The 27,795-nt window shown below is 62.7% G+C and overlaps 3 protein-coding genes across 14 annotated transcripts; 2 read left to right on the forward strand and 1 right to left on the reverse strand.

Moving 5' to 3' along the window:
- Window positions 1-70: 70 nt before the first annotated feature.
- Window positions 71-11,252, reverse strand: NEURL4 (neuralized E3 ubiquitin protein ligase 4). Of its 5 annotated transcripts, none has more exons than XM_034647129.1 (29): window positions 10,811-11,092; window positions 9,641-10,085; window positions 9,356-9,421; window positions 8,921-9,219; window positions 8,641-8,752; window positions 8,470-8,558; window positions 7,865-7,937; window positions 7,516-7,780; window positions 7,092-7,273; window positions 6,703-6,788; window positions 6,422-6,584; window positions 6,134-6,332; window positions 5,969-6,045; window positions 5,799-5,877; window positions 5,254-5,429; window positions 5,035-5,166; window positions 4,526-4,671; window positions 4,215-4,439; window positions 4,021-4,119; window positions 3,774-3,935; window positions 3,430-3,594; window positions 2,796-2,954; window positions 2,266-2,445; window positions 2,070-2,157; window positions 1,879-1,986; window positions 1,624-1,768; window positions 1,383-1,495; window positions 1,123-1,288; window positions 71-734 (listed from the first exon to the last, which is right to left on the reverse strand). In XM_034647129.1, exons 1-29 carry the CDS (start codon window positions 11,090-11,092, stop codon window positions 530-532), a joined length of 4,686 nt encoding a protein of 1,561 aa, XP_034503020.1. In that variant the 3' UTR covers window positions 71-529. The 5 variants fall into 5 exon arrangements, 4 of the variants coding, with proteins under 4 accessions (XP_034503020.1, XP_034503022.1, XP_034503021.1 ...); XM_034647130.1 differs by having other exon boundaries at window positions 530-734; window positions 5,260-5,429; XM_034647131.1 differs by lacking the exon at window positions 9,356-9,421 and having other exon boundaries at window positions 10,811-11,252.
- Window positions 11,253-11,302: 50 nt separating this feature from the next.
- LOC105239854 lies at window positions 11,303-15,422 on the forward strand. 5 transcript variants are annotated; one of them, XM_019805098.2, is made up of 9 exons: window positions 11,303-11,543; window positions 12,573-12,749; window positions 13,113-13,220; window positions 13,349-13,420; window positions 13,646-14,082; window positions 14,395-14,523; window positions 14,615-14,746; window positions 15,001-15,144; window positions 15,281-15,422. In XM_019805098.2, exons 1-9 carry the CDS (start codon window positions 11,341-11,343, stop codon window positions 15,337-15,339), a joined length of 1,461 nt encoding a protein of 486 aa, XP_019660657.1. In that variant the 5' UTR covers window positions 11,303-11,340; the 3' UTR covers window positions 15,340-15,422. The 5 variants fall into 5 exon arrangements, with proteins under 5 accessions (XP_019660657.1, XP_019660655.1, XP_019660656.1 ...); XM_019805096.2 differs by lacking the exon at window positions 11,303-11,543 and having other exon boundaries at window positions 12,138-12,749; window positions 13,646-13,746; window positions 13,831-14,082; XM_019805097.2 differs by lacking the exon at window positions 11,303-11,543 and having other exon boundaries at window positions 12,138-12,749; window positions 13,646-13,734; window positions 13,831-14,082.
- A 109-nt stretch (window positions 15,423-15,531) lies between these two features.
- ACAP1 (ArfGAP with coiled-coil, ankyrin repeat and PH domains 1) lies at window positions 15,532-27,783 on the forward strand. 4 transcript variants are annotated; one of them, XM_019805094.2, is made up of 23 exons: window positions 15,532-15,663; window positions 16,064-16,172; window positions 16,721-16,778; window positions 20,845-20,964; window positions 21,144-21,197; window positions 21,291-21,349; window positions 21,561-21,744; window positions 21,871-21,915; window positions 22,036-22,131; window positions 22,260-22,334; window positions 22,416-22,525; window positions 23,511-23,562; window positions 23,657-23,757; window positions 24,085-24,208; window positions 24,311-24,522; window positions 24,981-25,050; window positions 25,173-25,267; window positions 25,375-25,544; window positions 26,107-26,279; window positions 26,687-26,796; window positions 26,881-26,991; window positions 27,322-27,371; window positions 27,597-27,697. In XM_019805094.2, exons 2-23 carry the CDS (start codon window positions 16,120-16,122, stop codon window positions 27,695-27,697), a joined length of 2,223 nt encoding a protein of 740 aa, XP_019660653.1. In that variant the 5' UTR covers window positions 15,532-15,663; window positions 16,064-16,119. The 4 variants fall into 4 exon arrangements, with proteins under 4 accessions (XP_019660653.1, XP_011229631.1, XP_011229630.1 ...); XM_011231329.3 differs by lacking the exon at window positions 15,532-15,663 and adding an exon at window positions 15,708-15,949; XM_011231328.3 differs by lacking the exon at window positions 15,532-15,663 and having other exon boundaries at window positions 15,709-16,172; window positions 27,597-27,783.
- Window positions 27,784-27,795: the final 12 nt, after the last annotated feature.

Below are 27,795 nucleotides of genomic sequence, written 5' to 3' on the forward strand. Positions count from 1 at the left end.
GGCCGGGCCGGGCCGGGGGCTCGTCGGGGGGGGGGGCGGCGCGAGAGACAGAAAGAGGCAGAGGCGCGCGCTCCGGGACGGCGTTTATTGGCTCCTTGGAAACCCGCGTCCGTAACAATTGTACAGAGGCCCACCTTCCCCGCGCCCGCCCTCCCCTCTCCGCCCGGCGGCCCGGGAAGCGGCGGCGGCTCGGGGCGGGGCGCGGGGGTCCGGGGAGGCTCCTCGGGATTCACAGTAACAGGAACGAAAACGGAAATAAATTAAGTGATACGGGGGAGGGAGTCCAGGGAGTCGTGTTCCCCAAGTCAGTGCATGAGGGGGGCCGCCGGGCCCGAGGCGGACTGAGCCGGGCTGCGGATGCCCCGCCGGGGGCGTGCGCCCTGCACGCGGAGATGCGCTCCCCTTCCAGCGGCGTGGCGGGCGGGCTCCGGGCGCATCCGCCGGGGCGGCGGGGGTGCTGAGACCGGCCGTGGTCACGCAGAGTCCGCGGGCCAGGGCCCCACTGTGCTTGTCGTCGAGAGGCCGGTCCTCACTCCACCCGCACCAGCAGGGCATAGAGGAGAGTGGCCCCCTTCTCCTTGGTTACCCACTCGAGTTCAGCTGGGCTGAAGTGGGGGTCGGGAGGTTCTCGGAGGGCGGCCGAAGGGGGCCCGGGGGTGTAGGAGCCGGGGCGCACGCACACCTGGAACGCCACCTGGGCCTGGTGCGTCCGCTGGGACTTGGGGTCCCGGAATCTGTCCGGCAAGAAGCAAAAAGCCGGCCGTGAGGAACTCAGGCGCCCTCCACCCCCTGCTACTTGCACCACGGCTCCCGCCTTCGGGGTCACCCCCGCCTTCCAGGGTGGCCGGGCTCTGTCGGCCCTCCCAGCTTGCCGCCCGCTGTCTGCCCCGATGCTGACGCCCACTGCGCCCGCTCCCTGGCTTCCTTCTCCAGGCCTCTGCTCAAACCTTATTCAGGATGGCCACCCTGGCCACCCTCCAAGCGCACATGTGACCCACCACGTCCCACGCTACTGTTTATTTCCATAGTACTAGTCACCTTCCAAGCTAAACGTTCTAGAGTGTCACGGTGGGAACGTGGACCGCAAGCCACGGAGACCCCAGCCCCACCCCGTGTACTCACTGCACTTTGGATGCCAGGGTCTCAGCCCCAGCATACTGGAGGGAGGGGGAAAGCAACACCGGAGGGGGCTGCTCCTCCCGCGGGGGTGCGCAGTTCTCGCCAGGCTCCTCAAACCCTACCCCAGGCTCCCCTTTCGAGGGCCGGCAGCTCAGGATGGAGGCGGTGCCTGCGGGGAGAGCCGGGTCAGGGCCGCCCTCCCGGGGCCCAGGCCCTGTGGCCCTGCGGCCCTGACTCTGCCTCTGCCCCCATCCCGGCGGTACCTGCTCCCAGCTCCCCTCGGTCCAGCACCCTCCGGACGGCTGCCACATTGCTCCCGTGATACGCCATGTGCCACTTCTTGGTCAGCGTCCCAGCTTCCAGGCGGGGATTCACCCTAGGACAGACCCAGGGCACACTGGACACAGCTGGCTCCCCGACATCACTCCCTCGCCTGCTCTCGGGAGCCTCCCCCGTCCGCGGGGAAGGGCAGTACGGGAGACGCGGGACCCGGCCCATGCATACCTGAGGTTGAACCTGCACCAGCCGAACGGTAGAGCGTACTCCCGAGGGGGCTCCCCACGGCGCCTGTGGGCCTCGTCCCCTCGGAGCTTCCGGCAAGACTCACAGTAGCACAGGCTCCGCTTTGGCGGGGGCATGAAATAATCCTCTGCGGGAAATCGAGGGGCGGTCTGGCAGCTGTGGCTCCCGCCACACGGCCCCCTTCCCGCTGTGCCCAGACCCAGGCAGTGCGGCGGGACTGGAGGGCTGCGGACTCACCGGGAAGCAACAGCAGCTCTTGGAAGCGGGAGCAGAGGCCGTGGTACTCGCAGCTCTTGAGAGGGCTGGCGGCAGGCAGTGGGCCCCAGCACACGCTCTCCTTGATGCCTGCGAGGGCACAGGGGGGCAGGGTCACAGCAGCTGGCGCTGCGGGGCGGGGCCGGGTCCCTGGGGGCTGGGGGCTGCCTCACCATCCACCATGTCCGCTTTCTCCATGTCACCCTGGGTTCCAGCACTCTTCCCGCTGGTAGCCCCTGGTTCAGGACTCACGATTGTCACCTGCAGGGGAGGGCGGGATGAGGATGACCCAGCCCCCAGGGCCTGCGGACGCCCTCTCACACCACGGAGTGCCCAGCGCCCCCTCCACCCTGCCTCTGTCCTGCTAACCTGCTCACACTGCCCGTAGAGGTCCACGAGCGCGTGGCAGGGCTGGGGGACGTCGGGCACAGCCACGCCCTGGTCCATGCCGTTGACGTGCAGATGCAGCCCACCCGAGCTGTCCAGCCGCAGTCCCAGGACGGTGCCTTCGGGACACGTGTCCAGATTTGGCCCAAACTTCTCACAGATCTGGGAGGAGAGACCTACTGTCTTCCCAGAGATCAGACTCCCGCCAGCAGTGGCCACGCCCGCCCTTCACTCTGTTTCCGGTTGCCTGAACCTGGGCTTTGCCTCCCTGCTCTCCCCACCCCCAGCCCCCCCACGCCACATTCTCAACAGCAAGGATGTAGGAGGCCGTGGTAAGCCGGAGAGTCCAGACACCGACATACTCTCAATCACCTGCTATGGGGGGCTACCCGCACCTGGCCCCTTGACACCTATGACCCCACCACCAGGGCTGGGTGCCCCTCTTCTCCCTTTGGGCCAGCCCCTCCCGACTCGAGTCCTGGCCCTGGCCCTTCCCTCTGCTCCCCACCCACCTTGAGACCGTTGTGGAAGATACCACGACCCCGGAGCAGCCAGGCCGCCCGCTTGAGGGCACAGGCAGAAGCAGGGAAGTTGAGCCTCTCAGGCGGGCAGGTGATGACTCCCAGAACCAGGGAAGATGTCCACTGTCGGTTCAGGAAGTCTATCCGCACCTGGGGGAAAAGGCGACTACTCCCCGGTCACGGCCCCCTGGCAAGAGGCCACCCACCCAGCAGTGCCGGGCTCCCCACCCCAGCCAGAGAGGAATGCTGGCCCTTCTGAGGCTGGAGGGAGCGCAAACTGCAAATTCACTAGTTTCCTTCCGTTTCAGCCTTGGTCCTGTTGTTGCCTGGGTAAAGGTTCCTGTAGGTCTCCTCCTCTGGAAGGCCCTCTTGGCAGCCACACGTAGGACCCAGCATCTTTCTCGGGACCCCCAGCCCCTCCCCACTGCTCCCCTCCCCAGTCCCGGGAGGGGGGCACTTCCTGACGATCGATCTACACATCCCACTTCAGGGTACGACCAAAGCCCGGTAAGCTCATCCAGGGGCTTGCCTCCACTCTGTCCTCATGTGGGGAGGGGTTTCTACAGGAGGGTTGGCCCTGGGTGACCCTGAGCAGGGGGAGCCGGGAGGAGGAGGCGAGGCCCACCTGGACCAGCAGCTGGGGCACCAGGGGCTGGCTGACGACGACGATGCCCTGATTGTAGCTGGCCACCCGCGTAGCCGTCCGGTTCCCGTTGGACAGGACGATGTTCTTCCCATGGTTCTCCAGGAACTCGAGGGCCGTGGGCATAACGGCCACTTGATTCTGGCCCTGGTGTGGAGGAGAGACAAAGCTGCTGGGGTTGCCCACGCGAGGCCCAAGCCACCCCCTTGGCATTTTACACAGGGCTTGCGTCTACGCCTCTGTCCACCCAGGGCAGACTCAGAGAACCCCAGAGCACCCCGGTGTCCACGGGGTGGACATCCCGTGTGCCCGCCGTGGCCTCTCACCCTCAGGCCGTGCTCCTCCCCGTCGTCGTCTTCCTCGCCCTCACTGCCAGTGTCCGAGCTGGGAGACGGCGGCTGGGTGCCCTCCGGCTCCTCCAGCCTCGTGGAGCTCACGACAGACACGCTCCGCACCGGACCGTAGAGATCCAGCACGGCCCACACGTTCTGGGGGCACACACGACGCAGGAGGCAGAGGTCCGTGGAAGGCCTCGAGCCCGCCGCCCAAACCCAAGAACTGTCTCAGACCTACCTTGGCGATGCCGGTGGCCGCGGGCCCCATGTCCTCTCCATCCACCAGGACGTGCATCGTGTCATCTGCGCCCCGACGGATGCCCACCCGGCTCCCCACCTAGGACCGAGGGGAGACAAGCAGAGGGGCTCAGCCACGTCCCCCCGCCACGCCCGCTCCCGCCTCCACCGCGCCCCGGGAGCCGGCTGCCTCACCCCCAGCCTCTCGAGGTTCCGGCCGTAGTTCATCCTCTGGAGCTGCCCGTCGCGCCTCACTTCACAGCTGGACACCATCCAGGTGGTCTTCGTCCGGAGCTCCGGGAGGGAGGGGGGCAGCCCCGGGCCCCCGCCTGCACCGGGCCCCATCTCCCCAGGCGCCAGCGTGGTCAGCCCGACCCGCAGGGAGCCCGCCCACTTCTCGTCCAGCTCTTCCACCTTCACCTGAGGGAGAGACGGCACAGCCGCTGCCGCGGGCGCGGGGCGAACGGGCGGCAGCCCGGGCCCAGGGCGGAGGGCCCACCGCCCACCTCAAAGACCTCCTCTGGCTTGAGCTCCTTGGTGCTGAAGACGAGGCCATGAGCGTAGCCGGCCGCGCGCACCGCCCTCGTGCCATCCTCCTCCAGGGTCACGTTCTTGCCACAGGTGCTGTGGAACCGGTGAGCCACGCCGGCCACTGTGGAGACATGGTACCACAGGAAGGGGTGGCATTGGGGCCACAGGCTTCAGGAGGGACAGGGAGCAGAGCTTTCGGGTGACAGGAAATCACCCTAAAGGCCCATTTTGCCGTCACTCCTCCGACGCCTTTCCCCGCAGCCACACCCGGTCCCGAAGCCCACGTGCCCAGCTTCCGGCGTCCAGGCCCCGCGGTGGCAGGGGAGCCCCCTCCCCCCTTCCCGGGGGCTTCCGACCCTGGCTTGTTCCCTGCCCTCCGTCTGCAGCTGCCTGGACGGCCCTGTCCTTGAACAGCTGCCCCCCGCCCCGCCCGGGGACACTGCGTCCCTCAGGCCCACAACACACAAGCAGGGCCCAGCCGAACCTGGGGAGTGCAGGGGGAAGGACTTCTCGGTGGCGGTGTTGCTGGTCGCCAGGCTGTTGTCCATGGGGCCGGTGGCACTGGTGATGGACACCTGGACACACTGGCCGTACAGGTCCACCACCGCATACACCTCTGCGTGCAGAAAGAGGGCGTCAGAGGCCGGACGGCCCGGGCTGGGCTGGCGTGAGGCTGGCGGGCCGAAAGCCACCGAGCAGTCACCTTTACCCGGAGGCAAGCCTGAGCAGGCGGCGCCCTGGTCCTGGCCGTCGATGAAGTAATGCAGGTCGCCCTTGGCAGTGCGCATCATCCCGATGCGCGCGCCCGTGCCCAGCGCGTCCAGGTCGCAGCCGTAGTTGTTGCGCATGGTGTTCCCGTCCTGCATGATGGCCGTGCCGCTGCAGGGGCGACAGCAAGGGCCGCTGAGCCCCCAGCTCCCCCCACGCAGGCCTCTGCGTGCTCCCTCCTCGTCAGAACCTTACAGGCCCCAGACCGGCATCTTGATCTCGGGTGGGAGACCCAGTGCTGTCTCCTAGGCCTCTGGGATCCCCCCGAGGAAAGCGGGGGCTCCCCTCCGAGGATAGAAGGCTGGGCGGCTGGGGGGTGCGCGGTGACGTGGGAGGGCCTCCCAGAATCAAAGGGAAGGGGCAGACGGAGCCCTCAGGCCTGTCGCCGTCCAGGGCCACCGCAGGCCCCAAACCCCGCTTCCCTCATGCTTGCCCGCCCGTCACAGCCCTGCGGGCCGACCCCAGAGCCGGCAGCCGAACCTCAGCATCCACGTGTCGTAGTCGATGTCCGTCATGGTGTTGGGGAATTCGAGGTCCTCTGGCCGAATAGCGGTCACCCCTGGGAGGAGGCAGGGGCGGGTCAGAGCCGACCCCCCGCAGCAGGTAGGCCGCGGCCCCCCAGCACACACAAGCTCGCACGCGCCCCTCACCAGCCTCGATGGAGCCTGACCAGCGGTCCACCATCTTCTGAATGACGATCTCAAACAGCTCTCCGTCCCGCAGGGCCCTGCCAGGACAGCGGCGGTCAGCCAGGCCCCGCGTGGCGGCTGAGGCCGAGTAGCAGGAGGCCGGGGCCGCGCCAGCGCAACACTGACCGGTTGGAGATGACGATGGCGTCATTGAACTCGCTGCGGCAGTTGTGCCGGAGTGCGGTGCGGCCCCCGTTGGTGATGACGGCGTTGCTGCCGTGCAGCTGGTGGAAGCGCAGGTCGGAGCCCCCGGCCCCTGACGACGGGGAGCTGGGCGACACCTGGTTGTTCCCTTCGGGCAGCGGCTCGGGCACCGGGGGCACCTCTGGGAGGCGGTCATCAGCCGTGAGGCCTCCGGGGGTCTCCGAGGCCCCCCGAGGCCACCCCAGCCCCCGGCCCCGGCCCAGCCCTCACCCACGTCGTCCACGATGGTAGCCTGGGCCGCCTGGCCATACAGGTCAACGACAGCGTAGACGCCCGGGGGCACGTTCCAGGCCGCAGGGCCCTGAGTCATCCCGTTGACGAAGAAGTGCAGGGTCCCGTCCTCCCGCCGCACCACGCCCACCGTGTCCCCTGCCTTGGAGGAAGGGGGGCTGGAGTGAGGAGTCAGGCAGAGTTCCCGTGAGGGCTGGTCCTAAGCCGCCCCGCCTTGCCCACCCCTGCTCGCCAAGGCCCAGCGGTACCCGCGCTCCCACCTTGAGGCGGTCCAGGTTGTGCCCGTATTCGTCCAAGATGGTCGTCCCGTTGTGCATCACCCCGTTCCCAGTCATCATCCAGGTCCCTAGGGGGACAGGGAGCGGCAGAGGACGTGAGCGGGAACCAGGGCTCCGTTCCTTTATACAGCAGTCCCCACGCCCCTCCCCAAAGCCGCTGGCCCGGCCTGCCCTATCTGATGGCCAGCTTTCTTCCCAGGGCCGGGCAAGAAAACTCTGCAGGTCCCACACCCCACAAGCCCCGTCCACGTGGCTCAGTGCTTAGCCCCCAAACGAGTCGTCACGAGCGGGACCAGTAAAGACAGAGCTGGGGACCAAGTGCCAGGGCTCTGGGGGCAGCCTCCTCCCCAGGACCCTCCCTGGGAGCTCACCAGAGCGCAAGTTGGTCATGGTGGAGGGTAGCTGGAGGTAGGCGGGGTTGTGGGTGGTGACGCCGATCTCGATGGAGCCGGCCCACTTGTCCACCATCTTGTCGATGCGCACCTGGAACACCTCTCCGTCCCGCAGGGCCCTGCTGCTCAGCACCACGCCGTGGTTGAAGTCATCGGTGGCACTGAGGACAGCGAACGGGGACTCAGGCGTGAACACACGCTCCGAGCACGCCCAAGCTTAGCCTGGCGCTGCCCGCCGGATGCCTGCTACCCCCAGTCAACCAGAGAAACTTCCCTCTCCGCGAGGCTGCCCCCTTTTCTGTCCAGGGCTCCCCAGGTCAGAATCCCTCTTCCCCCATGCTTCTCCACGCCCCCACCCCATAGAGCCCCTTCTGCAGGCTTCTCCCCACCCCATGGGCCATACTGGGGCCTCAGGGCCGTGCGTCCCTCGTGGGTGATAGCTGCCTTCTGCCCGCAGTTGGGGTGGAAAAGCAGGCGCTCAGGCTCTGCCTGAGCAGCCGGGGCTGTGCGGCGGAGGGCGCCCTCGGGGGACAGCGCCCGCAGGATGGCATTGTTGCGGCGCAGGCGGTCGCTATGGTTGTTGTTGTGCACGATGGTCACCTTCACTGCCATCCCGTATAAGTCCACCACTCCGTACACCACCGGGGGCGTCAGTGGGGTAGCCACGCCTGCGGCGGGGAGGCAGGGAGACCAGCATCAGAGACAGCCCCCGAGAGCCCTGGCCCAGCGGCCCGCTCTGGGCGCCCCCTTACCCTGGTCGATGCCATTAATGAAGAAGTGTAGGGCAGAGTTGGACTTCCTTGTGAGACCAATGTGGTCGCCTTCCTAGCCAACGCAGAGAGACAAGGGTCTAGAGTCCATCCCCCAGCAGGCGCCAGACTCATCCTGGGGCCCCTGAGGACAGAGGGGCTCCAAGGCCTTCCCACCAGCCCCGGCCACAGGGGCACGGCTCCCAAGGCGCCGGGGTCTCGAGCCCCGGAATGCCCACGGCGGGAAGCCACCTTACAGACATCGCCTTACCCAACTCTCTGAGCACTTTATAGTACACTAGCGGGCTCAGTTCAGACTTTAGAAGAAAAGGGAAAAAAGGAAGAAAGCCCACCTACCAGAGACAACGCGCCAGTTTCTTGCCTCTGGTCACTACCCCACACGGCTGCACAGTGAGAGAAAGTGACCTTCTGACTCCAAAATCTCAGTGCCTACCTACCGGGCAACCCTGCCTTCTCAGAGGAACCTTCAGGCGACAGAGCAGAGGTCTTGCTCTAGGTCACAGCGGAGACCGTGGAGCCCGGGCAGGGATGCGGGGTGACGGGCTGCCGCGGACGGCGGCCCAGACTCTGCGCCCCGCCCCCCTCACCTGCAGCTCGTCCAGACTGAATTCACAGTACTCCCGGCGCGTGCCCTTGCCGTTGGTCAGAATCCCACAGCCACTCATCATGATGGTGCCTGGGGAAAGGCGGACACCCTGGCTAGGCCCCGGGCTTCCCTCACCTTAGGAAGGGGCCTCCGCCCTGCCAGGGGCTGGTACCTGACTGCAGGTTGGTCATGGTGGCTGGGTACTCCAGGTTGTTGGGGTTGTGGGTGGTGACACCGATCTCAATGGAGCCTGACCACTTGTCCACGAGCTTGTCGATGCGGATCTTGGGGGGGAGCGACAGCAGAAGGGGGAGGCGGGGCGTGTAAATGCCGAGAAAGGACCCTTGGCCCTCGGCTGTTCCCTGGGCCCCACCCTGCCACCATCAAGGGTCCAGCCCCGTCTTTGGTTTCCGGAAGGTGAGGTGCCAGCCAGAGCCCGGGAGCTTGCACACCTCGAACATCTCATTGTCCCGGAGCGGACGGTTGGTCATGACAACCCCATTGTTGAATTCATCCAGGGGCCGGCGGCGCTCGGCGGTCTTATTGTTGTTGCTGAGTTTGATGAGGGTCCCGCACTTCTCGTGAAAGAGCAGGGCATCGTTGGAAGTGAGGATGGGCGAGGTGGCGGCACCGCCAGACCCCAGTCCGTCCCCTGCCGGCGGGGAGCTCAGGTTGACATTCAGGAGCCCCCCGTTGTAGGCAGACAGGATGGCGTTGCCCACCACTTCGGACAGCTCCATGCTGGCAAAGTCTGGGGAGGGAAGCTGGAATGAGGCTCTACTCTCTCAGGCTCACCACTCTCCCCCAGCCCTGTCCTGAGGCCCCTCCCCTCACCTCAACCACCTCACTTCCCACTCCCCTTCCCAAAGCCTCCCGGAAGCCCTCACCATTGTGCGACTCAAGGCTGTTAGGAAACGTCTCCGGCCGGGCCTGCGCTGGGGACACCATGAAGGCTGGGGACCAGGCGGGATGGGAGGGGAGTAAGGGTTCAGCCCCTGCTGCAGGGCCCACAGCCAGGAGACCCCCCTCCTCTAATCCCTGTTTTTCCCCTCAACAGATTCGGGGGGGTCTGAGTGACCCTGCTCACACCCAGCCTCGTTGGTCACTTTGTCTCCCCCATGCCTTCAGCCCTCTGCCCCACCCCTCCACCACTACCCTAGCTGTGTTCTCACCTTCATCCCCAGAGGTCCCCTGTTCAGTCAAGGCGGAATCTTCGGGGGGCGCAGAGGGCTCGAGGGGAGGTGTGGGGATGGGAGTAGGGGGGCTGAAACCTGGCTCAGGGGGTAGCACGGTGATCTGGGTGCACTTGCCGTAAAGGTCCACGACGGCCCAGACACGAGCGGGAAGGCCCGTGGCAGCCACCCCGCAATCCCGCCCATTCACCCAGAGCCGCAGCTCCCCGGAAACTGTGCGCTCCACGCCCACACGGTCCCCTTCACCAAGCTGGTCCAGGTCCTGACCGTACTCCTCCAGCACAGAACGTCCATCCCTCAACACCGAGCAGCCTGACACTACCCATGAGCCCCCCTTCAGCCCTGTGGCGCTGCTTGGGAAGTCCAGCACACTGGGGTCCAGTGCCGTCACCCCAATCTCAATGGAGCCACTCCAGGAGTTGACCTGTGATAAGGGTGGTGGACAGAGGCTCAGGATGGGTCACGATGGGTCTCCCGCCACTAGGAATCCACATTTCACAGACAACCATGTGCCCCTCTTCCCACATCTCCAACAGCTTTTCTCTCCTGAGACGAGAAACTCCAGGAGGCAGTGGCCTCAAGCACCCGGGGTTCACAGCTCTCATACACCACTCTCCTCCTCCCCCTGGCCTGATTCTCTCCGAGGCTCTGGCTCCACTCAGATCCCACCTCTTCCCAAATTCCATCCCTGTGCACCTGGCCTCTTCACCAAATGACAGGCACGCACACCTCCCTCTCCCGGAGCGTCTCTCTTCACCCATCTTTCTGCCCGAGTTTATCCTCCAATGGTTGGTTCTTTCCCTGGTTCTCCTCTCTCGTATCACATCCCTGACATCCCTCCATCCTCCACCTCCCAGAAATGATTCTGGGAGATCTGGTCCCTAACCATTCCTGGGGACGAAGCCCCATGTCCCTGCTCCGCTGCTCCTGGGTCTTGAGGAAACTCCAGCTCTCCTCATCCCTTTCCCCGTCAGAACGAAGGTTTCTGCTCCATGCTCCCCTCCTGCCCGTCACCCGGTGCCCCGGTCTGTCGGTCCCCTCTCGGTAGCCGGCGATGTGGGCTGGCCTGGCTGAGCTACTACTCCGCGTCTCCCGCTCGCCCCCTCCCACCATCCTCCACATTTCCGTTCCGCGGGCCCCGCTCCGCACCTTGCGGTCGATGCGGACGGTGAAGACGCGTCCATCGCGCAAGGGCTCCCGGCTCAACACCAGCCCGTGGTTAAACTCCTGGCCCGGCTGCTGCCGCCGCGCTGTACGCCCACAGGCCGACAGGCTCACCAGGCGCCCAGTGCGCGGGTGCAGCTCCCCGCCGCTGCCCAGACCCCCGCCGGACCCCGGCCCTGCGCCGCTCCCGCCGGGGCCCCCACCCCCACCCGGCCCCGGCCCGGGGCCTCCCCCAGAGCCCCCACTCCCACCCGACCCCGCCGCCATCGCCGCTGACACCGGGGCCGCGCGACAGCCGCGCTTGGCGGCACCGTGGCAACCGCGGTGCACGGACACCCGGAGGGAATAGGACTCGGGGCTGGGGCCGGGTATGCTTTACGGCACTGCCGGGCGATGGAGCATCCCGGGCTAGGGAACTATTGACCACCACGGTGGGAACGGAAGGACGACGGGGTCGGGCAGGCTTGCTTTACGGCACGGCGCGGTGACGGAGTGGCTCCGACAGCCGTGCAGACATGGGCCGGGAGCTTTTGCGACAGTGGAAGAAACGACCGCCGCAGGCATCTTTACGACGCAGGGGGTGCTGGCCCCCGCTTTCAGCTTTGCGACAGCGGCTCCGACGACCCCGCCCGCGCCGAAGCAGGCGACACCTTGAAGTATTCGCTTTACGACTAGAGGAGGAGGTGTCTTCCCTTCGCGCTGCACCCTCTGCAGCGGGGTGAGCGGCGTCCGTAGGATTCAGAGAAGGGACCCGGTAGTTTTATAAATGAAAACCTCTGCCCTGCGCTCCACCGAGATTGGATATGTTTCGCGACAGTGTTGCCACCCCTCCACTTTGTATCCCATCTCTCGTGAGAGGCAAAGTGGCCGACTTTTGGGGCGGGGTGGGATAAAAGGGCTCGCGATATTTCTAAATAAGCCCACCTTGAACTCCAATCCAGCCAAACCCTTAAATCTTAAAGTGACGGACACAGTCCAGTGAAACCCTGGTAGGTGGTTTCCAGCAACGGTCCTGACGGCCTCCCCCCAAAACTCCCGAGCTATGAACAAGCTCCCGGCCCAACTCTCCGAGCTCGCGCAGAGGTTGGAGGACTGTGACGTCACAATTGAGGCTCCTGGCCCCATGACCAGGACCCCTGATTATGATTGGATAATTCGGATGAAGGCGGTGATGGGGAAGAAGGGCGGGAACAAGTCCCAGAGACAAAGGAAGAAAGCCTGTGGGTGGGACAGAGAGGGAGGGGCAACCCTAGCCCTGGGTCCCTATATAAAGCTTGATTCCCGGGCCGCGGTTCTAGGGAGCGGAGCGGAAGGGGGCCCGGGCCGAGCATCCCCTGCCCGGCGCGTTGGGGGCGGGGCCCCGGGGCGGGGCTATGTGGAACCTGGAGGCGGGGCGGGGCAGCTGAGAGCGGCCCCCGGGTGGGGCCATGGAAAAGGAGAAGGCTCTGGGGGCTGCTGGCGGCCTCAGTGGGGAATCCCCGGGATGGGCAAGCAAGGGCGTGCCAGGAGGAGTCGGAGGGGTCGAGGCAGACGCCGGGCCGCCCTCCGGCGTAGTCCTGTGTCACAGTTCTGGGCCCTCCCTGCACGCCGGGGGCGTCGTAACTTGCAGTCCCGGTTCTAGCAGGCCCTCCGGGGGGGTAGCAGTCCACGGTTCCGGGCCCAGCCAGCACCCTGGGGAGGTTGCGGACCTCAGCGCGGGGTCCCGCACCTACCCTGATGGATTAAACGCCCCCTTCCCTGGAACCAGTGTATCCGGGACCTGCAGCCCCGAGTCCGGGGGCTCTGGGGTGTACAACTCGGAATGCAGGCCACCGCGCTCCGGGTCAACTTGCTTGCACCCCCACAAACCTTGTGAGGACCGGCCCCGCAGCATCCTAAAAAACAGCACCTCCATCTTGATGCAGAAATCCCCCAGTGCGGAGAAGTAAGGAGTCCTGCTCAGCCGGCACCCGGCGCGCGGAGCCCGGAGGGAGGGGTTCCGCACAGCCGCGGGGGCCGAGCTAGGGAAGGGGGTGGAGTCCTAAGAACTGAAGTGTGAGCGGCTGAGGGTAATTGGCGGGGAGATCGGAGGTCCCAGGCCTTGGGAGGGCAGCAGGCACCCGATAAACGCTGGCTACACTGTACATAATCACGAGGTGTAACCCCCATCCTTAGGCTCCTCAGCCCCTGACACGACGGGAGGGTACAAGGAAAACTTTTTGGATGACTGGAAGAGTGAGGGAGGGCTGTGAAGAGGAGGTGGCTGGGAGGCTTCCACCCCCTTTCTTGTGTCCTTCCCCTACTCCAGGAAAAAGTCCCAGCGGTGGGATGAAATGAATATCCTGGCCACCTGCCACCCCGCTGGCCAGGATTACGGATTTACGGAGGTGGATGAGCCCAGCACCCCCTACCACAGGTGCTGAACCCTCAGCCCTAGCCCTCCAGCCCAGCCCCGTCCCTACTCAAAGGGGGTGGGGGAGGCAGAGAGGTCTCAGGGACTGGGTGCTGCCTGCCTCTCAGCACTGCTCCCTCCCTCCTCCGCAGGCTGCAGGAAGGTGATGAGGACCTGCCTGGGGCATCCTCTCACACAGTGACTCCCCAGGCACTGGCCGAAAGGTGAGAGGCCCGCCAGACATCAGTAGGGATGTGGGGCCTCTTCCTTCCTCCACCTCTGGGGTCAGAGCCCGTTCTGCTTTTTGGCCACCGAAACGGGAGGTACTTCAGTTCCCATCAGGACTGACCGAGGCCAAGGTGGGGGAGTCAGCCAGCTAGGCCCCATCTACCCCCTGGCCCCCTGTCCTCTCCCCTTTGGCGCCCCCAACTAGTCTCCCTCCCCTTCAGATTTGCAACGATGGACAATTTCTACCCCTGGGTCCTGCAGTACGGTGATAACAGAAGCTCAGGGTCTTCAGACAGCTTTTCCGAGACACGTGCGATGAGGGGTGGGGACGGAGTGGAAAGGGGGGTCAGAGTGAATCCTCGGCAGGAGCCTGGCAGGAAAGCCAAGCTCTTACAATGGCCCACAGCCTCCAGTGATTTTGACAAGCACCGAAAGTCACACTACGATGAAGGAAAGTTCCTCAAGCCTCAGAAAAATCTTCCCTTCAGTAACAGCAAGCACAGCAACGGGGCTGGCACCAGTACGGGTGGCAGCAGTTGGAGCGCGATGCGGGACCCAGAGCCCAGGCCTATGGAGAGAGGCTGGATGGGAGGGCTGGCCAGAGGAGTCAAAGATGAGATTGGTCTGGTGACCGGGAACCACGTCCCCGAAGTCAAGGGTTAGCCGTGGTGCCCGAGAGGGAGGCGATGGGAGGCGAACCCGGGGAAGACAGAAGGCAGCTGGGGTGGGGTCCTCAGCACGACTGTCCTCAGGAATCCCAAGAGAGGCGTGGGGGATGGGGACGTCGCTGGCGTTTCCTAACATGGGAGGAGGGCTTAGGATGGAAAGGAGAACCGGGAGCTTCTCCCCTGTGCAGGGGGGCATCATGGACACCTGGGGATCCTGGAGGCCCCCGGTGGCCGTAAGACTCAGAGTGATCGGGGTGACCCTTCAGATTCCCCTACCTTCAGAAATCAATCCCCACTTTCAGCCATCGTCGTGTCAGACCAGGAGGTCGATGTGCAACGCAAGGAGTATTATAGCAAAGGAAGGTACCTCAGGTGCTCTCCCCACCCAGAGCTCGAGGAGGACCCCGAAGACGAGCCTCAGCAGCAGGCCAGTGAGAGCTGGGCTGGGTCGGCCTGGGGCAGAGGCTGCTGACAACCAGAAGCCTGATGGGTGCCCCAGCCTTGATCCCCTGGTCCTTCCAGGCTCTGCGGATTTGAACTGGGTGATTGAGAATCCCATAAGCACTGAGGTCCGTCTGCTGGACCATACAGGAAGCCCCATTCAGGATCGCCGGGCCTCTGAAGAGTCCCTGGCAGTGCCAACATGGCAGCCTGGTGAGGGCACCAGGCCACAATGGCTGGCTCTTGGCCAGCTCCCATCCCCCCATCCCCCTTCCTTTGCATACCGGTACATGGGCAACAGATGCTAAGAGCGGCCCCAAGCATCCTGGTGTGCAAGGCCCATGCTGTACAGAGAGGAACGGGGGGGGGGGTGTGCTCAGAAGGGGCTGGCACCCCCTCCAGCTTGGGACTACCTGCTGGCCCCACACCTCCTCCTTGACTCCTCTCTGCCACGCACCCCACTCCAGGTGCTGCCCTGTCCTCCAAAGACAGAGCAGACTCGGCCTGGTGTCAGTGGCTCGTATCCAAGGGGCTCAACTGGCGAAGCCCGGAGAGCTTGGAGAAGGAACCTGGAAGCAGCCCACACTCCCCACACCAAAACCAATGCAGACGTGCCCGGGGGGGGGGGGGGCTGGCCAGGGAGGGAGAGGGCCCGAGTGGGTAGGTTCTAGTGAGTTTCAGGGGGACACGGGCTAGATCTCCCACCTGTTACAAGAAAGCCAGTGACCCAGTCCTTTCTCTCTCCAGACGAAACCCTGCGGCTTCGATGGACACAAGAGGAGGAAAGCAGACAATGGAAAATGTAGCCAGCCGGGGATGGGGTGGGGGCCAGCCTCTCCCAGCCCTCACCACCCTCGAGGTGGACAATAAAGAGAAGTGCAGGAGTCTGGGTGCCAGGAATCGTTGGCGGAGGACGGGCCTGCTCAGTCACTGAGGACAGGGGAGGAGGGAGGGACCTCGGCACACAGGAAACCACAGCAGGCAGAGCGGAGAAGAAAGCTTGGAGCAGCCTGGGGGACTGGACTCAGCAAGGGCCTTCGAGGCCCAGAAGGCCTGGGTGCAGCAGGGTGACAGCGATTGGTGTGCCTCGGCCAACCCTAAATGTACCACCTTTGGCATCTTTACCAAAAGTAATAGCTTTCATTCTTCCAACAGCCCTGGGTTGGGGGGTCATCACCCCCATCTCCCAGATGAGGTAACTGAGTAATCAGCGAGCTTGCCCAGGGTCCCATAACCTCCGAGGGGCAGAATCGGGACGTGAGCCTATACTGCCAGCCCCCCTGTCCCCAGAGGAGAAAGTAGCCGAGGGACTAGGGCTCCGGGTAGGAAGGGGACAGCAGAGTCTCGGTGGGCGGGGCTGTGGGTTCTCCGCCTGGCCCCGCCTCTGCCCCTCCCAGCGCTGCCAGCAAGTGTGAGGTGAGAGCTCCTCCTTGGACACCCCTTACCCTCAGGGAAGGAATTGAGCCCCCCCCCAGGCTCTTCCCCAGGGAGGACCCCCTTCTCCTTCCTCATCAACCCCTCCCGGGGCAGGGAGTGCCTCCACCTGCACCCCCACCCATCCGGCCCCCTGGGACAATCAAGCCGAGATGACCGTCAAGCTGGATTTCGAGGAGTGTCTCAAGGACTCACCCCGCTTCCGGTAAGTGTGCACAGGTCTGGGGGGCACAGGGGGTGAGATCCGACCCCCCCAATACATATACGCACACACACAGACACTATGCACACAACAGACAACCTGCCCCAGGCCTGATGTCCTTCCAGGGAATGAGTTCACAAAGGGACAAGATCCGCGCTGGTGGCCCAGCGTAGCCCCAGGCTTCGGTGCTCTCCACCCCCTTTCCGGGCAGAGGGGGCCTCTCCAGCCCCTCTTACCTCCAGAGCTGACACTCCCTCCTCCTGCTCCTGGGGACCCCTGCCCCTCCCCCAGCACCTGCTGGGGCGGTTAGCAACTTCCTGCCCTCACCACATCCACCCTCCTTTTACCCTTCCTGCTCGGGCCTGCGCCCTACTAGCTCCCACACTGAGCAGACGGAGGGAGCAGAAGAGGGCAGATGGTCGGGTCCTCTTCACCCATCAGCTTTTTCTGTCTGTCCCCTTACCCACGAACCCCCAACCCCAACCTTCCTGGGGAAAACAGACCCAATGGACCCAAGCTGTGTTCCCGTGACCCCATCCCTCTCTCCCCAGAGCCTCCATCGAGCTGGTGGAAGCTGAGGTGTCGGAACTGGAGACCCGGCTGGAAAAGGTGACATGGAGTGGTGGCCCAGGATGGCATTAAGATGAGAGGGGCGGGGCCAGGGAGAAGACTGGAGACTGCCAATGAGTTCCAAGCATTGTTGAACGCTAATCTAATCGTGTGGGTAGATACTGTGGGGGCTACAGAGAAGGAAGTGGGGGCTCCGTACCCTCAAGGAGCACAGGATCTTGGAAGACCAGACTAGACTCCCTGTGGGCTTCCTGGGTCAGCTGTGAACCCAGCCTTACGGCCGGGCCCTGGGCCTCCAAGGATGGCAAGACGGTTCTGCCCCCAGGGAGCTCACAGAGGGCCTTGGGGAGACAAACCAGTGAGGCACTTAAGCCAGGGACAGGAAGGCCCTCCCCGGCCACTCTTTATAAGATGTGCACGCCTCTGCCCTGTCCTCGGCTTGATTTTTCTCTATTGCGCTCGCCCCACTCTCACGTGGGATGTCTATTTGCCGCATTTGCTTTCTGCTGCCGTCTAATGAGTTACTGCAAACGTAGTGACTGAAGCCAGCTCACGCCTGTTAGCACAGCGTCCGAGGCTCGGGAGGCGGACGCAGCCCCGCTGGTCCTCTGCTCACGGGCTCACGGGCTGCAGTCCCACCCGAGGCTCAGGGCTCCCCTCCGAGCTCGTGGGGGCGTTGGCAAACCCCAGCTCCTTGCTTGTTGAGGCCTCCACCTGCTCACGGCTGCCCACGGTCGCCTGCCATGTGGCCCTGGCCCTGGGCATCTTGCATCATGGTGGCTCGCTTCTCCAAGGCCCTCAGGAGGGTCTCTCTGGTGGGTGCTGCCAAGGTGGCATCAATGTGCATCGAAATGCGTCCACAGGAGCCGCGTGGCTGTCCCCTCTGCCCCACGGCATGACCTGATCATGGGAGCACTGTCTTGTGGCCTTGGCCATGTTCTGTTGGGTAGAATCAAGTTGCATATGTCATGCTCTGGGGGGGGGTGATGCAAGGGAGGGGACCATCCGGGGTCTGGGAGTGTGTCTGTCACACTTGCCAATTTTTGTTCTTGTTTGTTCGTCCCCCAACAGAACTTAAGTGCCATGAAGGACTTTTATGTTCTATTTTTGCTCATTCCCCAGTGCCTATACCAGAGTAAGAAATTTAGCAGGTGACCAATTAATAGATACATTTTTTATATAAACTTCCTTATTTTTAAATTTCTTTTTAAAGATTTATTTTATTTTTATTTTATTTTAAGATTTTATTTATTTATTTGACAGAGAAAGAGACAGCCAGCTAGAGACGGAACACAAGCAGGGGGAGTGGGAGGGGAAGAAGCAGGCTCCCATTAGAGGAGCCTGATATGGGGCTCGATCCCAGAATGCCGGGATCACGCCCTGAGCCGAAGGCACATGCCTAATGATTGAGCCACCCAGGTGCCCCAAGATTTATTTATTTTAGAAAGAGAGAAAGAGCGCGTGCAAGCGGGGAGAAGGAGAGAGACTCTCAAGCAGACTCCCTGCTGAGTGCGGACCCTCTCCTCCACCCCCCCACCACATGGGATTCAATCCCTCAACCCCGAGATCATGACCTGCGCCAAAATCAGGAATCAGGCACTTAAGTAAATGAGCCACCCAGGTGCCCCTAAGCTTTTTTATTTTGAGTTAATCACAGACTTGTGAGTAATTGCAAGGATTGTGCAGGAGGGTCGCACATACCCATCACCCAGCTTCCCCCAACTGCAGCCTCTTGGATAATCCTGGTACGTTACCAAAACCAGGAAATTGATGTTGGCACGATACGATGAACTGTCTACAGACCTTACTTGGATTTTACCTGTTTTGCATCGACTGTTGGCCTTTGAATAACGTAAGGGTTGGCAGCGCCGACCCTCCGTACCATCGAAAATTTACATGTAATTCCTGACTCCCCCAAAAGTTTACTGATAGCCCGCCATTGGCCAGTAACGTAAACAGTCGATGAACGCATATTTCGTTTGGTATATGTATTATATACTGTTCGTACAATACAGGGAGCTAGAGGAAAGTGTTATTAAGAAAATCACAAGGAAGAGGGGCACCTGGCTGGGTCAGTCAGTTAAGTGTCTGCCTTCTGCTCAGGTCATGGTCTCAGCGTCCTGGGATCAAGCCCCATGGTGGGCTCCCTGCTCAGTGGGCTCCCTCTCCCTCTGCTTCTCCTCCCCCCCACCCCCACTGGTGTTCTCTTTCTCTCTCTCAAATAAATAAATAAAATCTTTTTTAAAAAAAGCCACATGTTGGATGTAGAGCTTGCTTAAAAAAATAATAAGTAAAATTTTGAAAACAATGAATCGTAAGGAAGAAAAAAATACATTTACGGAACTGTACTGTATTTATCGGAAAAAAGTCCACTTAGAAGTGGACCAGAGCAGTTCAAACCCGTGTCGAGGTCGACTATACTCATTTTCCAAAGTCTTTGTGTATAATTCAATGGCACTTGATCACGTGCATAGGTTCTTGTAACCAGCATCCCATTCAAAACACGAAACTCCTGGGGCACCTGCGGGGCTCAGTCAGTCAAGTGTCCAACTCTTGATTTCGGCTCAGGTCATGATCTCAGAGTCGTGAGCTCGAGCCCTGCGTCCACCTCTGTGCTAAGCATGGAGTCTGCTTAGGATTCTCTCCCTTTGCCTCTACCCCTCTACCGCTCTCACATAGTCTCTCTCAGAAAAAAAAAAAAAAGAGAGAAAAGGAAAGGAAAAAAAGGCACAAAACTCCTCTATCACCACAAGGCACTCTTCTGTGCAACCCTTGATCCTGATACCCTCCCCGCCTTCTCTAACCCGCGGCAAGCACTCATCTGTTCTTCTCCAGACTCCTGTCATTTCTAGAATGTTGCATAATTGAAACCATACAGTATGTGAGCTCTCAAGGTTGGCTCTCTCTGTTTCTTCTCTCAGACTGTGCCCTTGACGTCCGTTCAGGTTGTTACGTATCAGTACGAGTAGTTCCTACGTGGGTAGTCGGTTCCTTTGCGTGGCTGAGCGCTGTTCCATTGCACGGATGGACCAGTTTATCCCTAGTTCAGTCTTAGAAAAGCTCACCTATAGGGAAAGGGTGGTGGGTAGGAAAAAAAACCAGCCGCTCAGGGCCCCAGTCGCCCCCAGTGAAGTTGCGAGCGTCTGGGTCCTGGTGCCAGATCACAGACAGCTCGTGGTGACATCTGATGAGGTTGGGCTGTGGCCGGTTTCCTGACCATTACTGACTCTGTTGGCTACCTTCAAGTCCAGCTCTCGGGCCCAGCAGCCTTCGCCAGCCCTCGAAAGTGTCTTTCAGTTCAGCGAAAGTTCACTGATGGCCCACGGCCCCAGCTTTTTGAGCCCCTGCTGCCCCGAGATTTCCACGCATAACTTCCCTGCTGGTCTCCTGTCCCCTGGGCTGAGCTGAAGGGCTCCACAGACTCTTACCCTGTCCCAGCTGTGTTGACTCAGGCCAGAGCAAGTGGTGTCACCTCGGGACAGCGGTTCCCAAACTAGGGCCCGAGGTCAGGAGACCTCACTTTGATTTCTGACCCAGCCGCCTGGCTCTTCCTAAAGGGATCCTCCTCGGGCCAGACAAATGGGTGCTCATGGAGCACCCTAACATGCCGTCTTTGCCCTGGGCCCGTGGCCAGATGGCTAAGGAATCTCTCTGAGGGGAATGCTCCGTAAGCACAGAATGACACGACTGCAGACAGGAAGGACTGTCGAGCCCACCAGCAGCCAGGTGGCGCGCTCATCCCCGATCCAGACGCTGCGGGAGGATGGGGTTTCTGGGGGGCGCTGGCTCCAGGCAGTTGGGGCAGGGAGGAGACATGGCAGGGGACAGAGAAAGACATTTTGGAGGGGAAGCTGACCCTGGCTTGGGTGAGGGGCTAGGAGGAAGTTTCTGCGGGGCACAGAGCGGTGGGAGCAAAGACGCAGAGATGAGGAAGCAGCAGGTACGTGTGTGAGAACCCGGGAGCCCCCAGCCGGGCTGCAGAGAAGCAAAGGCCAGGTTGGGAAGCAGGCATAGTCCTGCGGAAGGGAGAGGCGGGGGACCAGTGTGGGGGTGCCGGCACGGATCCGCACACGGCATAACGCCCCGTCGCCCTGTTGCTTCTTAGCTGCTCAAGCTGGGGAATGGCCTCCTGGAAAGTGGGCGCCATTATCTTGCCACCGGCCACACCTTCCTTGCTGCCATTTGTGACCTGGCCCGCCTGGGTCCACCGGAGCCCATGATGGCGGTAGGTAGAGCGGACTGGGGTCTGGAATGCAGAGATCCTCCGGGAGGGGAGGGTCGGCCTGGGGTCTCCAGGTCCCAGGCCGGGACAGGGCTGGGGCTGTGGCCCGAGACATCCTGGCGGGCTGGGTGCAGAGACGGCGGCCTGCGCCTGGTACTCTCTCTCTGCCTCTCCGTGCCCAGGAGTGTCTGGACAAATTTACTGAGAGCCTCAGGCACAAGCTGGACAGCCATGCGGTAAGGGGGAAGCAGGGGGGCCTGGTGGTGGGGAGCAGGGCTGCCTGTGGCCTGACCCTCACCTGCCCATTTCTGCTTTCCCCCACCCCCCAGGAGCTTCTAGATGCTACCCAGCACACACTGCAGCAGCAAATCCAAACCCTGGTCAAGGAGTGAGTCGGGAAGGGAACCCGTCCTCCATCCCTCTCCCCATCATCATAGGGACCTCCCTGAACCAAGGAGCTGTGAGGTCGGGGGTTTCTGGTGGCCCGCCTGCTGTCTCCCATCCCTGCACCCCCTCGGAGTCCCTTGGAGTCCCAACCAGAAGGCCCCGCGTGGGGGGCAGGTAGGGGTATCTGGTTCTGCATTTCCCCTCTCCCGCAGGGGTCTCCGGGGTTTCCGAGAGGCCCGCCGGGATTTCTGGAGGGGGGCCGAGAGCCTGGAGGCTGCTCTCATCCACAACGCGGAGGTCCCCCGGCGCCGGGCCCAGGAGGCAGAAGAGGCGGGAACCGCCCTGAAGGCAGCGCGGGCCGGGTACCAAGGGCGAGCGCTGGACTATGCGCTGCAGGTGCCCGCCCCACCTACCCTGGGATCCCAGGGCCTCCGGCCCCTTGAGGCTGGAGAGGCCCCTGTGTGCAGTGGGAGGGGGCGCTGTGTTTTCAAGACTGACCTGAGGTCTTTTGGGGCCTCTCAGATCAACGTGATTGAGGACAAGAGGAAGTTTGACATCATGGAGTTTGTGAGTTGCAGCGGTGGTGAGGGTGGGGTGGAGAGGAGCCTGCCGATGGGCGCAGGAGGGAAGAGGAAAAGACAGAAGGGTCCCCTGTCAGCTCGGCCCCCTGCCCGCCTTGTCGTCCAGGTGCTGCGTCTGGTGGAGGCCCAAGCTACCCATTTCCAGCAGGGCCACGAAGAGCTGGACAGGCTGGCCCATTACCGCAGGGAGCTGGGCGCCCAGGTGGGGACCCGGTGGGGGGGCAGGGGCAGGCCGGTGGTGGAGGGAGAGGAGGGGGTTCTGAGATGCCTGGCCTGGCTTGGTTGCGGGAGACCGGGGGACGTCTGAAATGCCCCCTCTTGTCCGGCCAGTTGCACCAGCTGGTCCTGAATTCGGCTCGAGAGAGGAGGGACATGGAGCAGAGACACGTGCTTCTGAAGCAGAAGGTGAGGCCTCGGGAGGCCGTGGGGCCTGGCGCCCGGGCCTCTGCCTGCTCCAGCTGCCCTTTGACCCTCTTGTGCCCCCAGGAGCTCGGTGGGGAGGAGCCAGAGCCAAGCCTAAAGGAGGGGCCTGGCGGGCTGGTCCTGGAAGGCCATCTCTTCAAGCGGGCCAGCAACGCATTTAAGACCTGGAGCAGGTGAGGGGGGGCACCCCAATCACCCAAACCCGCTCAATTCAACCTTTCTTGAGTGGTGACAGTGCGCTTAGCACAGTGAGAAAAACAGACAAAACCCGCTGCCTGCACGGACCTTACGTCCCATCGACAAAGACGCCCAGTAAATTCTGTTATGTTGGAAGGAAAGAGCGACGCAGGGAAACATAAGAAAGCAAGCGGTGCAGACAGCTGGGGAGGGGCTGCAGTTCCAGATAGGGTGGTTGGGGCAGGCTTCATGAGCAGGTGATGACTTCTGAGAGAAGACTTGAAGGACATCTGGGGGCAGAATGATCTCGGCAGGGGGAGGAGCCAGTGCCAAAGCCGGGAGAGTCAGGCAGAGGGTGTGGACAGAGGGAGGGAGGAGGACACGGGGTGGGCGTGAAGTTGGAGCCAACGGGGGTGTGCACCACGAGCGGGCCTTGTCGGCTTCCGTAGGGACTTAGGAGCCGTGGCAGTGTGGAGCAGGGGGTCCTCTGCTCTGACTCGGCTCCTTCCCATTGGGGATATTTGCGCAAATCAGAAAACTGAGCCCCTCCTATGAGATACTTCCATCTGTCAAAAAAATTGTGGCAAAGGACTCGGGGCGCCTGGTGGCCCCGTCTGTGGAGCCTGTGACTCTTGATCTCGGGGTTGTGGGTCTGAGCCCCACGTGGGTGTAAAAAAAAAAAAAACTTAAAAAAATTATAGCGGGAGACTAATTTTATTGGAAAAAGCATTTTACTGCCATCTGCTGGAAAGTTGTCTTCACAAATGATCAAATCTGGGTTGTCCGAGGTGTGAGTAGCGCCACCTTCCGTGTCCTGGCCCCGCAGAGCCCCGTGCCCCGCTGACGCTGACCGGGTGGGAGGGTCAGCCCGGCTCTCTCAGCACAGGCCTACGGGGCAGAGGGCACAGCCTCTCTGCTGTCCCTGTCCCGAACTCGTCCCGATGCCGCCCACGTCCACGACTCTGTTTCCGCCTCCCCCAGACGCTGGTTCACTATTCAGAGCAACCAACTGGTTTATCAGAAGAAGTACAAGGTAGGCAGGCCCGGGGTCCGGAGCCCGGGGCCCAGGGACACAGCCCTTGCTGCAGTTGGGTGCACGGCCGCCGCTCGTCACCTTCCCCTCCCAGGACCCCGTGACCGTGGTGGTGGATGACCTCCGCCTCTGCACCGTGAAGCTCTGCCCGGACTCAGACAGGAGATTTTGCTTCGAGGTCGTGTCCCCAAGCAAGTGAGTGCAGACGCCTGATGAGTCCGAAGCTTTACCAACCGGAAGGCAGGGCCGATCGCGAGAGCCTCTCAGAGGCCCCCATGTAGCATCAGGCATTATCCCTTCCGTGGTTGGATGGGGGCAGTATTGGGGGGTGTCCTGGGGGGAGGGGGGAGGGTGATGGGGGATATTGAGAAAGATCGGACCGATTGGTGCCACATCTCTGTTCAGCTGGTGTTTTGTATGTCAGGACAACTGGTACCAATTAAATAGTGTGTCAGCCAGCCTACCCTGCCTCTTGGCTCCCCGGGCCTCAGACCACCCCCTCTGCTCCCTGCTCCTGCCCAGGTCCTGCCTCCTGCAGGCTGACTCTGAGCGCCTCCTGCAGCTGTGGGTCAGCGCCGTGCAGAGCGGCATTGCCACAGCCTTCAGCCAGGCTCGCCTCGATGACAGCCCCCGGGGGCCCGGCCAGGTGCCTTCACGTGGGGGGTGCAGGGCCAGGCGGCCCCGGGAGGGGAGGCACCCCTTCCCCAAGGCCCCATGGCCACTCTCTGTCTACCTCTGGCTCCCCCAGGGCTCGGGATACCTGGCCACGAGCTCCTCGGCTACCCTGGGCTGTGGCGGGATGGCCCGGGGAAGGGAACCCGGTGGAGTTGGGCACGTGGCAGCCCAGGTGCAGGGCGTGGATGGCAATGCCCAGTGCTGTGACTGCCGGGAGCCAGCCCCGGAGTGGGCCAGCATCAACCTGGGCGTCACCCTCTGCATCCAGTGCTCTGGCATCCACAGGTCACTCCCCGCCCCTGCTTCCGGCTGGGGGAGGGGGAGGGGGCTGGCTAGAGCCCATCGCTCAGGCTCCTCCCTCCCATCCTGCCCTGGCTGGCACTGGGCCCAGTGTCCTGGTCTGGCCAGAGGAGTGTATTGGCGCGACTGGAGGTGTGGGGTCAGGGCTCTTGAGGGCAGGGGAACCCATGAAGAGCAGAGTGAGGGGAGAGGCCATGAGGCCTCAGCAAGTCTGGGAGGTCCTCCGCCTGAGTCCGTCTGGCGGAAGGAGGGGAACAGCCGCGCAAGAGAAGGGAAGTGGCTGGAGAGGATGAAGCCCTAAACCTGAGCTGTAGGAGAAAGGAGAAGAGGGGCCGGTGAGCAGGGCCAGGGCCCGAGGCGTCCTGGTCAGCGCCTCTGCGTGGCCCCCGTGCGCCTCTGCCCGCTGCCCCACGGAAGGCCTGACTCCCACTCTGGCCGTCCAGGAGCCTTGGGGTTCATTTCTCCAAAGTCCGGTCTCTGACCCTTGACTCGTGGGAGCCAGAACTGGTGAAGGTGACTTGGGGTGCCCCGATGAGAAGCGGGGGTGGGGTGAGTGCAGGGCTGCAGGGCCCCGAGGGCTCAGACACTCACCTCCCTCCCACATGTCTCTCTGCCTCTGCCTGGGCCTCCCGAAGCTTATGTGCGAGCTGGGGAATGTCGTCATCAACCAGATCTACGAGGCCCGTGTGGAGGCCATGGCCGTGAAGAAGCCAGGGCCCAGCTGCTCCCGGTGAGGTCGGGGTGGAGGTGCGGGGGCTGCCTACTTGTGGGGAAGGAAGAGGGTCTGGGACCGGAGGAGGGAAGACGGTCCCCCTCTTCCCTGCCATACTCTGCCAGGCAGGAGAAGGAGGCCTGGATTCATGCCAAATACGTGGAGAAGAAATTCCTGACCAAGCTTCCTGAGATTCGAGGACGAAGAGGTGGCCGGGGCCCCCCCAGGGGGCAGCCTCCTCTGCCCCCCAAGCCTTCCGTCAGGCCCCGGCCAGGGAGCCTCAGATCCAGGCCAGGTATAGCGTTACTCGGACATTCACGGAGCCCGGCTGAGTGCCCAGCACTCTGCCTGGCCCGGTGAGGAGGCTGAGAGCATGAGGCCCCAGCCTTCCCCTTGCCAGTGTTGGGGGGGCCTGGACCACACCAGCACAGGTTTTTTTTTTACAAGGCAAGATTTTCAGGGCATAAGTGAAGAACAGGAAGGAGCGTAGGGCTGGGGATAAGCAGGGAGGGTCTCAACAGCATGAGAAAACTCAGGAGTGAGAAAGAGCTCGCTGCCCCAGAGGCCTGGTGGAGGGTGTGAGCTTGGCCGGAGCGGAGGGAACCTGGAAGCTGAGTCTGAGTGTCCGCTCACTTGTGACGTTCTAGGCAGTCCAGGTAGCTGAACAGGGAGAGGGGGATGATGCTGTCCGTGCCCCATGCCCTAGGGGCCCTGCACACGTACCCACACCACCACCCACTGCAGTCCCCGGAGTCCTGAGGGCCTCCCCACAACTGAGGAATGACCTAGCCCATTAGAGCATCTGGGGACTGTGCTGAGGGTTTCGTACCAGACTCACAGCCGATTCCCTCCACCAGAGCCCCCCTCCGATGACCTGGGCAACCTCCACCCTGGGGCCCTGCTGTTTCGAGCTGCTGGGCACCCTCCATCCCTCCCCACCATGGCCGATGCCCTCGCGCACGGAGCCGATGTCAACTGGGTCAACGGCGGTCAGGAGAATGCCACGCCACTGATCCAGGCCACCGCTGCTGTGAGTCCCGCTGACCTCCCCACCCCACCCTTAGGCTCCTTCCCTCTGACCCCTACTCTGACTTGGGGCCCAGCTCTTATCCCTCCTCCCACCCCAAAAGGAATGATAACCGAGAGAAACTGGTTGCTAAGGGTGTGATTTGGAGGCAGACAACCTGGGTTTGAATCCAGGCTCCCACCATTCACAGGCTGAACCTCTCTCTGTGCGTTTAAGTTTGCTCATCTGTAAAATAGGGATAACATACCTTGTGAGGTTGTACTGTGGACTTAACATACGAATACAGCTAAAGGCTCTAGCAGAGCCTGGCACAGCCCCACCCCGGCCCCTGGACTGACCCCATCCTAAAACATCTTTGGTCTGCTTCTAAAGATGCCACCTTCTCTCCCGTTCTCAACCCCTCCATGCAGAATTCTCTTCTGGCCTGTGAGTTTCTCCTCCAGAACGGGGCGAACGTGAACCAAGCGGACAACCACGGCCGGGGGCCACTCCACCATGCAACCATTCTGGGCCACACGGGGTAGGGGCGGGCAGGGATGATGGCCGCGGGAAAGAAGGGCACGGGCGGGGTGAGTGGCCGGCTGGACCTGGCTATCCTTTCCAGGCTGGCGTGCCTGTTCCTGAAACGGGGGGCCGACCTGGGAGCTCGGGACTCTGAAGGCAAAGACCCTCTGACGATCGCCATGGAAACGGCCAACGCTGACATCGTCACCTTGTGAGGCTGCCCGGGGACGGGGCTAGCGCTTGCCCTACCCACCTTGGGGCGGAGCTAATGCCGGGACCTGGACCTGCACGTGGGCCAGCTCCCGGACGTCGCGCGACCAAGGCTGTTCCGAGTGTAGACTGGGGCGTGGAGTGGGGGGGGGGCGGGTAGGGTCCACGGATGGTGAGTTTCTCCCGAGTGAGGGGCTTTATGATTGTTAAGCGTCTTTAAGCACTGGACCCGGAGGACAGGTGAATTAAACAATCCCAGCTCAGAGGATGGGAAGTTGGAGTGGGGACAGTGAAGAGAAAGTCACTGGGGCCTTAATTCCTTCCCCTTCAGGCTACGCTTGGCAAAGATGAGAGAGGTCGAAGCGGCCCAGGGCCAGGCAGGTAAAGTTTCTCCAGGCCCCCCCACACTGTCCTTCTAGGCTTCTGGCCCCTTAAGGACCTGCCCGGCGGCGCCCGGCTGCATTGATCAATTCCATTACTTATTCCACAAATATGCATTGGGCGCATGCGGGGGCGCAAGTCCTCGGAAGCACGCGAAGAACGCGCGAGCCAACGCTCCGGCCCGGCCCGCCGAGCGCCCGCCCAGCCCTGCCTCCCTCCCCGCAGGAGACGAGACGTATCTGGACATCTTCCGCGACTTCTCCCTCATGGCGTCGGACGCCCCGGAGAAACTGAGCCGGCGCAGTCACGACCTCCACACGCTTTGATCCCAGGCCTCCGTGGTTCCGCACCCCCGGCCGCCTATCCCCCCACCCCCGCCGGCCGCTGGGCCATTAAAGCATCTGTGCTTTAAGCTTCCCCTCGT

The sequence above is a fragment of the Ailuropoda melanoleuca genome, chromosome 17, assembly GCF_002007445.2.
Source record: "Ailuropoda melanoleuca isolate Jingjing chromosome 17, ASM200744v2, whole genome shotgun sequence".
Lineage (NCBI taxonomy): Eukaryota > Metazoa > Chordata > Mammalia > Carnivora > Ursidae > Ailuropoda > Ailuropoda melanoleuca.